Here is a 15,333-nt window from a genome sequence, read left to right as displayed (position 1 = left end):
CAGATCAAATACATCATTAGACATGTCATTTACAATCACACACGAAAAAGCCTGTTATAAAAGAAAGTTGGAAAAAAGCATGGATGAAATACAAGAAATGACATGCGAGCGAAAAGTCAAAGGTATGCTGCCAGATCGTAGTTAAGTTATCACAGGAAATGATGCTTAAGGTGATTTTTAAAAATTTCAAGAGAAGTACAGGATTTTATAGTTGATGGTAACTCATTCTAAAGAGAAATTGCAGCAAAGGAACATGGTTTTTTTTTTGCCACAATTGGTTGAACCATGGGTAGCAAGAAATTGTTAGCCACAAACCTGGTTATATTTTTATTCTGCAAAAGGTCAACTGCAATGAACGAAAACGTAAGGTTATTATGAAGCAACTTGAGAAGTAAGACGAGTATGTTAAACTGGAACAAATTATTAATAGGCAAGATATGACACGCGTGAAGTAACAAAGAGACATTGGACTGCATGGAGCTAGAAGTGATAATGCGTATTGACTGATTTGGATATGATGAATTGATTATAAGTGACAAGCGTATGTGTTGCCCCATGAAACAATGCCGTAATTAACGTGACTGAATGAACGCATAATACAACGCTAGCAGAGCCTCACGAGAAAAAAAAAGGGCGAGCTTTGATTAATGCACGTATACCAAACGCAGTCTTGTGCTTGAGATGTTGGAAGTGAGAGCGAAATGTAAGGTTAGGGTCAAGATGTATGCCAAGAAAAGTGACATCGGTGCTAACGGGAATTGAATGAATTCCAAGCTTTACTTCAGGAATAGAAGTTAAGGACCTTTGAGCACTTTTGAATAACATAGATTTAGTTTTTAAAGGATTAAGAAATAAGTAATTGTTGCTACACCATTTTATAATGTTACTTAATAAAATATTTAACTTAGAAGTAAGAGTAGTAACACATTTGTCAGATGAAGATATATTGATGTGTCATCTGCGTATAAAATGCAATGAACATAGTTGGTGGAGTTAAGAGAATCCGGAAGATCATTAATATATAAAAGGAAAAGCAAAGGGCCCAGAACTGATACCTGCGGTACACCTTGGTTAATACATTTTGTTACTGAGAAAGTATTTGCTGCATGTACTGTGTATGGCCGGTCAAGTAAATAATTTTTTAAGAATGTTAGCGCAGGACCGATTATACCATAAGAGTCAAGTTTATGAAACAGGACTTGATGGTTAACCGTGTCATAAGCTTTACTGAAGTCTAAGAATACAGATCCGACTAAGTTTTCCAAATCAATACATTTTTTTTATGTAGTCAGTTAGAGATAGAACAGCTAGATTCGTGGAACTTCCAGGGCAGAAACCAAATTGATTGTTCTTTAGCAATTTAAACTTCGTTAAGTAGTTATTAAGACGTTTAACAAATAATTTCTCAATGAGTTTACTAAGGCAGGAAAGAATTGCAATTGGTCAGTAATTATTAACTGTGTGTTTCGTTGCTCGTTTTAAAAACAGGAATAATCTTGGCATTTTTTAAAAATGAAGGGAATGCACCTTCTTTAAACATAAGGTTGATAATGTTACAGAGCGTGTCGCAAACTAAATGCGCAACCAGTTTTAAATGCCTGACACAAATATTGTCTAAGCCAGGCCCTGTATCTTTAAGGTTAGCAGTCGTGGAGCACACTTCATTTGGTGTAGCTGGTAGCAAGAGTGATTGTGTCGTACGGCTTGAAACAAGCGAGAAAGGACTGTGCTAGAGGGTACTACTGTATGTTTTAAGATTTTTGAGTTCATACCGTCCATGCCGGAAGAAGTTGACATCTTGAGGTTGTTGATCAGCTCAGCAACACCAGTGCTTGTCATATTGATAGGAGCCAAGTGCAGATAATCGAGTTCGATCGGTGTTGGTATTTTTGAATGGTCTTTCTTTGTAAATACAGCCGTGAAGTAATTGTTAAAGATAGATGCTGAAAGCTCTCATGCAATTGGAAAGCCGCAACTATCAAGTAGTTGTGAAATGTCGGAATCTTTAACAGGAGAGATCATTTTCCAAAAGCTTTTGGGTTGTTGTAAAGCAGTGATTGCAGATCGCAAGAGAAATATTTTCGCTTGGTTTGACACAGGGCATTGCAGCAGGCTACATCACAAGACTTATGTTTGTTGCAAGATACAGGTGTGTCCACATGCTTGGCAGTCCTGTAGAGACGCTTCTTTTTATTTTTCAGAGTACGAAGAGCTTTACTGAACCACGGGTTCGATGAGTTAACGCGAAATGAAGCCTTTGGTATATGCACATGCACATGTGCTAATTCCATCAACTTTTCTTTGTACAGGTATCAATTCTCCTTCACTGTGCACTCAAAAAAGTTGCGAAGAATGACGACGTGAAGCTTTTCAAACCATTGTTAATAGTGCTGATGTTTTGTAATCAAATACTTGTTTAGTTTTCAGGTGATGTGAGCATGAAGCTGTATGAACTGTGAATTGTAATACCCGTTGGTGGGTGCGGACGATAGAACAAGATCCAAAATGTTATTGATACGAGTAGGTTGGTTGGTTAAATTCAAAAGTGAAAAATCAAGTGTTAGTTGAACGAACTTACAAGATGCACGTGATTGGCCTTGCAAGTTCTGCCGGTCAATGTGTGGAAAGTTAAAGTCACCAAGCAGAAAAATGGCAGCTTTGTTATATTTGGATCGAATAGAGGTAATGTTATTGTGTAATTCGGAAATGAAATTGTAGGAGCTATTGGGTGGTCTGTAGCATATATGTACCATAAATTGTATTCGATTGGGGAAATGATACGCTGACCCACAGAGTTTCGAGACTTGAAGGCACTGGCACAAGAAATTATGTGATATTAATTTATTTGCAATACTGCTGCTCTTTTTCGAGAACGTGACAGTTGGGCAGTACAATAATTCATCTGTACAGTGGAAGGAAAACAAAGTATAGGTTATACAAAAAAAAAAAAAAAGACATAAGCAGTGCAAGTTATACATACTATACAAGTAATACCATGTTAATATGAAACGGAATAGTAAAAAAAAGACAGAAAGGAGCAAAACAAAAGACAAGAGGATTTGCAAGAAATGGCCAAGGAGAATAACGACAGCACAGGTATCACTAGGGGCAAGTAATAAAACAGAAGCAACTAAAATTAAACTTTCGAGCATTTGAGAATCATTATGGCAAACGAACAGGCTGTCGTAAATGAGAAGGTTTATTAAAATTTCCTAACAAATAAAGCAACCTGTGCTGGTGTTCCTGCATGCATAGGTACTCCTGTACACACACAATTTTTTCTATTTGTGAGATAAATTCAGATAATGATTCAATGTTGGTGATAGTAGCATCAAGTTGGTTCCATTCTGTTATTGCGAGTGGGAAGAAACAATACTTAAATGTGTCATTTTTACACACGTATTCTGTCAATGTGTGCGCATGCTTATTACGTGTAGGTGGAGCCTCGGAAAATGAAAGGTATTTGGCGGTATCTATCCTATAGTTATTTTTTATTACTTCAAACAAGAATTTTAAGCCAGTGTGTTTCGCTCTTGTGGATAGTGTTCGCAAACCGGACTGGGTTAAAAGATTTCTTGGTGAGTCTGTATGTTTATATTTCTTATGAATGAACCTCACAGCTTTCCTTTGTATTGATTCTAGTTTGCTTATGTTAGTCAATGTATGCGGAAACCAGACTGTGTTAGCGTAGTCGAGAACAGGCCTTACAAATGATGTATAGGCAAGCAGCTTCGTTGACTTGCTTGCTAGCGCCAGGCTTCTTTTTAGGAAAAATAGTTTGTGCAGCGCCTTTGAGATTATATTACTGACATGTTTGTGCCGTTTGAGCTCCGTGGTCAATGTAACGCCTAGATATTTGTGTTCTTCAACTTTCTTAAGGAGAGTGCCGTTAATTGCGTACGTAAAGATTGATGATACCGTTTCTCTGGTTGCAGTCATGACCGCGGATTTTTCTATGTTTATTTGCATCTACCATTTATGTTTTTAATTATATGTTTTCTTTTTATGGCGAGCAATACCCCACCACGTCTTCTGTCATCCCTATCTCTGCGATAGATAATGTGAATGTTAGAATCGGGTAGAACTTCACCATGCGCAATTCCGCTAAACCATGCTTGCACATGTAAAAAGTCCATGAAGGCAGCCCAACTACCCCCGCCCTTGACTCCATCTGGTATGTAAGAACACTAGCGACTGCCGAGTCCGTTGTTCTATGCATGGGCGCAGTGTGAAGCCTCATCAAAACAAAGCTAGGGCCGTGACTAGGGTGCCTAGATGTTTTAACGTGACAGCATTAGAGTGCACGCTTGAAGGAAAACCTGGCTTTGTCAAAATTAGAACCAAATCACAGCTTTTATTAATGATTAATTTCTGGAGAAGATTAGTTAAATCGGGTTTAATGCAAGCTAGTTTCGTTAATTCAGGTTAATGACATCATTCAACCTTATGAGCACTTGCAGGGGAATGGAAATTTCTTCATTAGATCGAGAACTTTGTAAAATTGGGTTTCACTGGATGGAGTTTTAACTGTACATCAAATCCCCCTCTGCTGTGGCAAATACTACATAGGACAGACAGGTCGCTGTGTGAACTAAAAGTTCAGCGAACATAACGTAAAAAAAAAAAAAACATTGTACTGCGGCATGTGCAGGTGTTGTCCGCTCTTTCAGAGGGGCGCCGTTCTGAGAAAAAATAAAGGCACTCTAACTAGACTGATAGTTCAATCTGCAAAATTGATAAGCTCGGTTCTCAGCATGTGAGCATCCCTTCCATAGCACTGTCAGAAAGAGTTATCTTCTTAAATGTTCATTAATCTGTGCATGGCTTCTGAGCCACTTGAGTGTATACAGTCAAACCCACTTATAAGAATCCCATAGATAATGATCTATTAGCTGTAACGACCACATTTAAGTGCATTTACGATTTTCTGACCCTGCCTATTGAAACTGCTTCCAGATATAAAAAATGTTTTTTAAACCATCGTACTGTTATAATGAACACTCTGAACTCAGTCACAGTAAAAAGAGAGCACACGCTAAGTATGAAAGCATGGAAGCACGACTAAACTAGCCCGCATGGCTGTGCACACCCCACTCCAGTCCAACCGCGATGATGATACAGCCTTTGAGATGCATGAGTGACCTCCACTTGTGGATTTTGGAATCCGCAAAGAAAGTCATGCACTTTCAAGGCACGCCTCCAGGGAGGAGGCATACAGCCTCTACAGCACAAACAGCACGGCGCGGGACATGCACTGGCTCGTCCACTGGTGCCACATTGGATGCCATACAGTGTCGCTCATATTTGTGAAATTGTTCGCGTGGCACCACTTGCAGTATACCTATTTCAACGATTTGGAATGACCATCTATGTCCTTCCACGATAGGAACAACGGAAGCTCAAGTGTTCCTGTCAGTGCGGCCCGAATCGGCGAGGACACTGCACCGTGCGCTGTCACCACACAATATCGTAAAGGTTCAGAAGTTACTAGGCCGTTATTGGGTCATAACGTTTTGGCGGTGCTTCATTTGCGCATTGCCGATTGGCAATAACAGTTCATGCTGACATTTTGACTTTTGAACATCACATTTTGTTCACTCAAAGCAACATAGATAACTTAATCTCACAGCTCTTGTGTGGCTGATGCACAGTAATAATGCCAAGACTATGATGTCCGAGACCTTCGCAAAATGGCAGTATGCCACAGCAGTTTCAGAAGTTTATGCTCCCAGCCACCTAGAACAGTCTCTCGTGCAGAATACAGTCATGTCCCGCTGCTAGTAAAATATACTGCGAGCTATTGAATAAAAAAAGGCGGCTGCGCTTGCAGTTTCAAAATGCACGATGTCGCGTTTCATTCTTTAGATGGAGATTTCTAACCAGGAACAAAAATGACACTGAAAATGTGTTTTTTCAGACCATAGCGCTGCCAGATTGTAACTGCTTATAGCAGACTCAATGCGGTTCATTTTCAACAGTTTTTAAGGGCGAGTTCATATATAACCGACTTTGGAGATAATTAGTACTTCTTGTGGAACTATCGAGTTCATTATAAATAGCTTTGACTGAATACCATATTTTTGCGCTCATAACTCCCACCTAAAATTTTTAAAATTTAGCGGTGAAGTCGGGGTGCAAGTTACATGCGAATTTCACCTTAAGGTGTGGCTTCACAGCAGTGCGTGCTGCACTGCCGTGAAGTCACATCTCAAATCAAGGTTCTCCGCAATTCAATGTTTTATTATCTACTATAAAATAAAAAAATAGAAAGCCCTCACCCTTGCATGTGCAAGCTCCTTTCTCCCCTCCTTCATGGTCACCCAATCTCCTCCTCTTTATGGGTCAACATTTTGCGTTTAGTAGTTGGCAAGCAGTGCATGCAGTGAACTACAACTCTGATCACAATGAGCCATGCTGAACAGGCATCCTAGCACAGCAGCATCTGAATGTAAAGCTATATTTACACGGGAGAGAAGGTCGCAATCTGAGCTTGGGGATAACATATTAAGTGACTATAAGTAAACTGTACCCACAGCACTCTATGTGAAGCACTTCACGATATGGCAGAGGGTCGAATCACTGTGCAAATTTTTGGCTCTGTTGCTTTGCTTTGTCACCATTGCCCATGTGACGGCTGCTCCATCCATGCTGCAAAGTGATCTGATCCATGTCACATGCCACATGACTGATTCGTCCGCAATAATGTCCATCATGTGAATCCAGCTTTAGTAGCACCGCCGAAGGGAGGGGAGGGAAGTCAGAACCGCTGGCTGAAAATATGACTTGGACGAGTCGTGCACCCATGAATGGAGACTGCTTTTGTAAATGTTAGAGCGCTGTTGTATGCGCAAATTATTTCTTTTTCTTCCCAGGCTGATGTAATTGGCTGTACGGGTTATTTGTTGAAAGATACAGTATATTCAAGCCCTGCCTCAAATAAATAATTTGTTGAAGTTAACACATGTGCTGTACCCTCCATCTGCCCCTGTCTTTTGCACTTCACTTGCAATATGTCATACAAACAAGGCCAAATTTCTCCCCTTCTCAAGATTAGAAAACGGCTTTGCAGCCGGGAACAAAGCAGTCTACTCCTGTCGCTCCCTGTTTTATTCCATTTTTTTTTTTTTGCTATGTCCATCATGTCTGTTCACCATCAAAAAATTCTGATAGTACCTGCCCTTCTGAGCATGAAATTCTATTTTCAAAGTCCGGAATTCACATTATATGAGTCACATGGCACACTTTTGATCACAATTGAGCCCAGTTTTGAACAAATTTCTCCATCATGATTGGCTCATTTGTGCTAGCTAGGGAAGGGAGGCAATCTCAGTCAAGAAAGCTGATTGCAATTGGCTCCCTTCCGCAGCTTACACATAAGAGCCAATCATGACTGAGATTGTCTTTCAGTACTCTTACATGACTAAGAAATTTGTTCACTATTAGGCTTGAATGTAATCAAAAGTGGTCATGTGAAACTGGTATAAGAAGTCTGTGTTCTCACACACTCAAAATGCCTTCCAGTAACCACGGCCATTGCAGAAAGGTGCTCACCTTAGGACCCGTGGCTGGTAGACGCAGGATGTAGTGCAGGTTGTCCGTCACGTGGGTGTCCAAACTACGAGCCAAGTTCCAGGGTTTGCAGATCCACAGGTTGTCCAGGCCTCTGAGAGTCAAAAACAGCCGTTACATCTTACACAGAAAGTTTACTGCATATACCCCTCAAAGCTAGAACACGTCATCAAGAAGTAAGCCATAAGAGGTGTTCAATTTTCATAAATGTCGCCATCAATGGCTGACTACTCGAAGAGCAGATGAAGGACACACCTAAATTTTTAGAATTTCAAAGCAAGGCTCGAGTGCTGGCAAGTGATGCTGACATCACGTATTTCAAAGAATTTTTTTTGCATTTCGCACTTTGTGCTTCAGCCAGTTTTCAAAACACACAGTTCAGTCTTTGGCTCCTTCAGGGTACAATGTAGTCCCTCTTAACTGGTAAAAAAGATTAACTAGACCTGAGCAGATCCTGTCAAAATCTGTGATGTCACGCCCAGCTGGCATGGAAGCTTCAAGATGGTGTTGCCACTTGTCTTCCATTCTTGCATCTTTTCTGTTGGACCAAATCTACTCCCACAGTGTGAATGTGTTTTCTGCCAGTGTAAAAGCCTAATGTACTAATACAGGGGTCAACTTATTTGTCTTTTTAGTGTCCCTTTAACCCTTTGAGGATGACTGTCGTACATGTATGGCAGCAGAAACAAATCCCCAATTGTTATGGCTGTACAGGTACGACGGCAGTCAAACATCTGGAAGAAATTAAGCAGGCTCAACTCCAGTTGACATTTACGTAATACGAAGCATGCTTGCTTTGGTAGAGAATACTTGTTATGAATCATATAACTATTCAAGGGCATACGATTACTGCTGTTGCGAAATGTTGCAAAATGATGTGGAGTGCAGCACATGCTGTTGTTTGTTGCTGTTGTGATGCCCAGTGGCCCAGGTTGGTGTCAAAGAGGTTCGCTGAAGAGCAGCACATTCCCAGTGGTACCTACCCATGGGAACAGTCCACATATTTAGACTGCACTATATTCAAGGTTGGCTCACATGATGATGCTGCCTTATCTGTGGGATCAGCTCAAGAGAATGGCCACATAAGTAGTAGTTATAAAAATCTGGCTTCCACTCATCAAGAATGCTTCGCATTAACCCTCTGAGGATCAAATTTTTTCACCATATGCGACCGCCCAGGGTTGATTTTTTTATTGCAGATTCCAATTCTTCTGAAGGGCCTATTTCGAAAAAAATTTACCATAATTTTTCTAGGGTGACAGTAAAGTGAGAAAAAGATATTTTGTGTTTGGTATATTTGTACTGTTTATTCATGTATAACAACAATAAAAAAAGGAACTCAGCTTATAAGAATTAAAAATTTGGTGCATTGTTATACACACACAGCTTAGAAAATGTGTACACGAGAATATTGTTACGGGGTTAAAAACAGTCAGACTTGTATTTACAGAATATTTACAATAATTACAGCCGCTGACAAGACGGTAGACAGCGCGCGAAGACCAGAACATCGTCTTCTTTCGACGATGATTAAAAAATCTTGTGTCACATGACCCCCGACATCGGTTGCACAGCTTGTCGGAGCAGCCCGTGTGATTGCATATCGGGTGGCGTAGTCTGTTGCTACAGCAATCCACTTGTTTCCCGAAGCAGACGTAGGAAAAGGGCCTAAAAGATCAACACCTACGCGAAAGAATGGTTCTGATGGTACGTCAAGTGGTTGAAGGCGACCAGCAGGGAGTGTGGTCGGCTTTTTGCGTCGTTGACAAAGGTCACACGCAGCGACATAACAGCAGACGTCACGGTATAGACCAGGCCAAAAGAAGCGCCGACGAACACGGTCATAAGTCCGTGACACGCCAAGGTGACCTGCAGTCGGTACATCATGAAGCTGGGCGAGAACAGGCTGATGCAGATGCTCAGGCACAACGAAGAGTCGGACAGGGCTGTCCGGGCGCATATTAGAGTGGTACAATATACCATCTTGAAGTTCGAACATGTGAAGGGCAGGATCGGGCGTCGTTGAAGTGAGCCGCCAAATAAGGTGTTGCAAGGAGGCGTCCCAACGTTGTTTGGCTCCAATGTCGCGAAAAGCAGCCAGAGAGAGAATGGTGACAGGTATGCCGGCCGCAGAAACGTCAGGAGGATCAACAGGATGGCGCGACAAGCAGTCTGCATCTTGATGTAACCGGCCGGTCTTGTATACAACTGAATAGTTGTATTCATGGAGGCGCAGAGCCCAGCGGCCAAGGCGCCTGGAGGATATTTGAGGGATGAAAGCCAACACAGAGCGTGGTGATCAGTGATGACTGTGAATTGGCGGCCGTACAAATAGGAGCGGAATTTACCCACTGCCCAAACAAGAGCCAGACACTCACGTTCAGTGATTGAATAATTGCTCTCCGCCGAGGAAAGAAGGCGGCTGGCGTAGGCAATAACACATTCTCGCCCTTGTTGTTTCCATGCTAAGATAGCTCCAATACCATGGCCACTGGCATCGGTGCAGACTTCTGTTGGAGCTGACGCATCAAAGTGAGCGAGAATGGGCGGGGACGTAAGCAGCCCAATCAGCTCGTAAAAAGCACCAGCTTGCTTAGGGCCCCAAATGAATGCAGCGTCTTTCTTGAGGAGCTGATTGAGAGGGCATGCAACGTTCGAAAATTTCGGACAAACCGACTGAAGTAGGAGCAAAGGCCCAAGAAGCTGCGAACATCTTTGGCACATGTTGGCACGGGAAAGTCTTTGACTGCCCGTATTTTACTGTGATCAGGGCGTACACCAGAAGAATCGACGAGATGCCCGAGCACAGAAATTTCACGATGACTGAAGTGGCACTTGGACGAATTTAGTTGTAGCCCCGCCTGCAGAAAACAGATAGGATCGTCGACAGGCGCTCAAGGTGTGTCACAAAAGTCGGAGAAAAAACGATCATGTCTTCCAGGTAACAGAGGCAGATGGACCACTTGAAACCATGTAGGAGGGCGTCCATCATTCGTTCAAATGTGGCCGGGGCATTACATAAACCGAAGGGTATCACTTTGAACTGATACAGGCCATCGGGAGTAATAAAAGCTGTCTTCTCGCGATCCATGTCATCGTCGGCAATTTGCCAGTAGCCGGAGCGAAGGTCAATGGACAAAAAATATTGTGCTCCATGCAGGCAATCCAGGGCATCGTCAATGCATGATAGCGGATAGACGTCTTTCTTTGTTACCTTGTCGAGGTGCGATAGTCGACACAAAATCGCCAACCGTTGTCCTTTAACTAGTACAACAGGGGATGCCCATGGGCTGCAAGAAGGTTCGGTGATGTCTCGAGAAAGCATCTTGCCAACTTCGTGTTGGATGATGTGTTGCTCAGTAGGCGTGACGCGGTAGGGTCGCCGATGGATCGGGCTCGCATCACCGGTGTTTATTCGATGTTTTCCGACAGATGTTTGTTCTAGAGGGCGTTCTCCAAGGTCGAATATGTCCCAGTATGAAGCAAGGAGGCAACGCAGTTCTTGAGCATGCTGGGGAGGAAGGCCGGGAGCAATCATTTTTGTTAGGGCACTCAAGTCTGAAGGGGCAGGGGGCAAAGCAAGAGTTGAACACGAGGAGCTGTCACAAGTTAAAGCTGAAATGTGGTAGTCTCTGGATGGTGTTATTTGTGCCAGGGATATTCTGCATGGGAGTACTTGTGTACAGAGTCCAAAGTTCACAAGCAGAAGGCAGGACGTGTTGTCCGAAATGGTAATGACGGTGTGAGGAAAAGCAACGTTATGCGAGAGCCGGACATCCAGATTAGGAGATACGATGCAGTCACCATCTGGTACAGGTGGAACGGGGGAAACACCTATGTAGGTAACGGCACAGTGAGGGAGGCAAATATGCTCTGTGGAACATAGCCGTATTGGAGCACTATCGGGAGGGTCAATAGCAGCAGGTAGAGCGAGTTGCACAACACCAGCAGAACAGTCTATCAAAACGGAATGTGTAGACAGAAAGTCAAGGCCCAGGATGAGGTCGTGAGAGCAGTGCTCTAGTACATAAAATAAAACAGAAGTATGATGTCCAGCGACGCTCACGCGAGCTGGACACATACCAATAACGGCTGGTGTTCCACCATCGGCGACTTGGACCACAGGTAAAGGGGCAGGAGTGAGGACTTTCTTGAGACGATTCCGAAGCTGAGCATTCATCACAGATACGTGTGTGCCAGTGTCAATCAGAGCCGTAACAAGTACATCATCTACATTTACGTTAATGAGGTTCCGATGTGTGGACAAGGTCAAAAGAGGATTTTTGCGTCGGGTCGGTTTGGCAGCATCACCTCCAGGTGATGCACCCATTAGTTTTCCGGAAGGGTGCGCCGGAAGGAGCTAGGGGACTGTGATCGGCGAGATGGGTGCGATCGGGAGAAGCGGCGATGTGGCGAAGGAGAGCGGCTAGAGCGGGTAGGACGAGAAGTGTCACCAGAATTTGCCGGCTGCGTTTGCGGGGCGAACCGAGGAGCAGCATGAGGGCCGTGGGATGGGTGGTAGGACCAGGGGGTCTAATTCCGCGAAGACCGGCAGGGACGTGAAATATGGCCAATACGGTCACAAGTGAAGCGTATAGGCCTGTCGTCTGGAGTACGCCATTCGGTCGGGTTGCGATACCGCGTTGGGGCATTCAGGCTGCGGGTGCGTATGACAGTGCTGGACGGAGTGTAGTCAGGTTGATTGACTGAGCAGACGTTGGTCAAGCCAACATTGGCCAATTCTTGGCACACAACGGACTGTATCAATGAGACGGTCGCCTGGCAATTGTCAGGGCCATTGGTTGGGGTCGTGACAGGAGATGCGGCTTCTATTTCATGTCGGATGACATGGAGGATGTCATCAGAGCGATAGAGTGTGGGCGGACTGCATAAATCCATCTTGATAATGATCCCGCAACCTCCACCAAAAATGTTACGGGGCTAAAAACAGTCAGACTTGTATGTACAGAATATTTACAATAATTACAGCAGCTGACAAGATGGTAGACAGCGCGCGAAGACCAGAACATCGTCTTCTTACGACGATGATTAAAACATCTTCTTCGCCGGCGTGTCCTAATATTTCGCAAATGTCAAATGCTCCTGCTCTTACAATAATAATATTTAAGTCCATAGCGTAATCAAACTGCGTAGGTGAGCGCACTTAAGAAAACTGTGGTTGTGTGCCTGTTAAAACAGCAAAACATGTGACAAACTTCCGCAAACTTTCGCCAACCAGAAGCAATTAGTTTTCGTGAGTTTCCATAAAAAGAAAAGAAAAGGAAATGCATGCACGGTGGCATCCTTCCTATGCGCACCCCTGTGAGCACTAAATGAGCGAGAAACAGGCGGTGGCCCTTTGAGCGATTAGTAACGAGATAGCCATCAGTTTTGCGAGCGGAAGCCGAAGCCGCCCGCAGAACAAGATCCAAACTGCCGCCCACCAGCGCACGCGCCAATGCGCGAGCGGTATTATATAGGCGTGCCGGAGCAAACTAGCTCTAAAACAAACCGTGCAAGAAAACCAAGAAAGGGAGGCTAGAGAAAAAAAATTCCCTGTATTCCCACATAGTGACAGCACACGACAGAAGAGAAAAAGTTAGGAAATTGGTGCGCGTTTTAAACGTACAGACGGTGCCGTAAATATATGGCATCGACCATTTTGGACTTTTTCGTAGTGCCGTATATTTACGTCATTGACCCTCAAAGGGTTAAAATCCACCCTTATCAAACGAAGCACTGCCTAGCAATGCTTCAGAGGTGTTGCAACATTCAGAAGGTATTGCTAGTGGGGTCCTGCCCCTTGGCTTCGACCCGAACTAATTTGTCGCTTCCCTCTGCAGTGTCTGCCACCGTGGTTAATGTGGCTTCGCTCAGTGCACTGCCGCAAGCTCACACCTGTGCGTGTGCACTTCCCAAATGGCATTCTCGCACATGTTGTGTCAAGTTACAGGAGGCCGCAAAACTGATTTCTATCTCATTTCTTACACTTGGAGCATTACTGTTACATGCTTGCCTGCAAGAATCTGCCGTAAATGGCAAATACAGTTAAACCTCAATAGAACAAAATTGGTAAAATCGGCAATTTGCTTCATTATATCGAAATTTTGTTGTACAAGGGCCGTTTGATAAGTGTGGTAAAAAGCAATTAAAGATACCATGTTTGCAAAGAGCAATATTTTATTTTTTAACATGGTTCCCTTCCAGCTCCACACACTTCTTCCAGCCGTGCTCCAATTTTTTTATCCCCTCAGAAAAGAAGGATGGCTCAGGGCCTTTGAAGTAGGGATTTACCACTGAGATAAGCTCTTCATCTGAAGAAAATTTCTTTTTCCCAGCCAATTCGTCAGGTTTGGAAAGAGGAAAAAGTCGCATAGGGCCAAATCTGGAGAATAGGGTGGATGAGGCACAACCTCGAAGCCTAACTCGTGCAAGTTGCCCATAGCAACAAGCGATCTGTGGGGTGGAGCATTGTCTTGGTGACAGAGGAGCTTTTCCGGTGCTAACCCAGGTTGCTTAGTACACAAGTCCTTTTTCACTTGATCTAGCAGTGTTGCATAATATGGTCCTGTTATCGTCTTGCTATTTTGTAAGTCGTTTACAAAGATTATTCTTTGTGAATCCTAAAAGACAGTTAACATCATCTTTCTGGCTGAACAAAGTATCTGCCTTTTTTTGGAGCACCTTTATCAGGCTCAGTCCATTGCTTTGACTGCTGTCTAGACTCTGGAGTGTAATGATGTATCCTGGTCTCGTCAACTGTCCCAAATCGATGCCAGAAGTCCTGCTGGTTGCAATAAAGCATTGATAAACATTGCTTTGAGATGTCTGCTTCGTGTGCCTTTGGTCGACATCAGCAGTCGCAGCACCCAACATGCACAGGCTTTCTTCATCTGGAATTTCTCATGAAGAATACTCTCTCTGCTGAGATGACTACAATTTCAGCTATCTCCCGTACCTTCACTCGCCATTCTTCCATGATAATTTTATAAATTTTTGATACCACTTCTGGCGTAGTGACCTCCACTGGACACCCAGGAGGTGCTTCATCTTGCATCGAAGTTCGGCCACGTTTGAATTCACTTATCCAGCAGTAAATGGTCTTCAGTGATGGTGCAGAGCCTCCACGAACTTCACTCAACTCGGTTTTAATTTGGACAGCCGTCCAGTGTTTTAAATAAAAAATCTTTGATCGCTGCTCGAAATTCATCTTTTTCTATTTTGGCGGGAATCACCACACAGCTCAATGCCAATAGTTGTCAGAAGCTTACTAATTGTCAGTACCAGCATAAACAAGTTCTGCCGTCATATGAATGGTGCTTCTCGCACATCACCTAGAAGAAAACAGAATTGTAGCACCATCTCTTGTATTTTTACCATACTTATCGAACGACCCTCATATTGAAATTCGACCTTTTAGGCAAGTAAGTACAGTCACCGATCAATATTTTTCACATGAAAATGGGCTGCAGAATTTTCCGAAATAAATCGGACAATCGAAAAAAGCAAATTTGATAGAGAAAACAATTCCTTTTGATGAATTTGGGAGTCAGCGACGAATGATACTGTAGTAATACGGAATTACAGCCATTTGTAATTCAATCCTTTGACCATCTGCATCCGTGGACATTTCCATTTATTGTCTCGGCATTCCTTTGTGGCGGCAGTAACATTTTGTTATACTGAAATGGCACACAAACACGCCTCATTATATTGAGTTTCTAAATACATGGTGTTCTATGGACAAGAGGTTAACAAAAGTTC

General features: G+C 43.3%; 1 protein-coding gene across 6 annotated transcripts in view; it reads right to left on the bottom strand.

Moving 5' to 3' along the window:
- The window catches only part of TTLL12 (Tubulin tyrosine ligase-like 12), a 386,517-nt gene that overhangs the window by 180,197 nt on the left and 190,987 nt on the right, over positions 1 to 15,333 (bottom strand). For all 6 annotated transcript variants that reach the window (XM_075677907.1, XM_075677908.1, XM_075677909.1 and 3 more), the window contains one exon: positions 7,552 to 7,663. In XM_075677907.1, coding sequence (XP_075534022.1) covers positions 7,552 to 7,663 — 112 coding nt within the window. The remainder of the gene's footprint in view (positions 1 to 7,551; positions 7,664 to 15,333) is intronic.

This window comes from Dermacentor variabilis, unplaced genomic scaffold (genome assembly GCF_050947875.1).
Source record: "Dermacentor variabilis isolate Ectoservices unplaced genomic scaffold, ASM5094787v1 scaffold_14, whole genome shotgun sequence".
Taxonomy (NCBI): Eukaryota; Metazoa; Arthropoda; class Arachnida; order Ixodida; family Ixodidae; genus Dermacentor; species Dermacentor variabilis.
The sequence above is the reverse complement of the archived record's forward strand: the minus strand, read 5'-3'. Positions and strand labels throughout refer to the sequence as shown.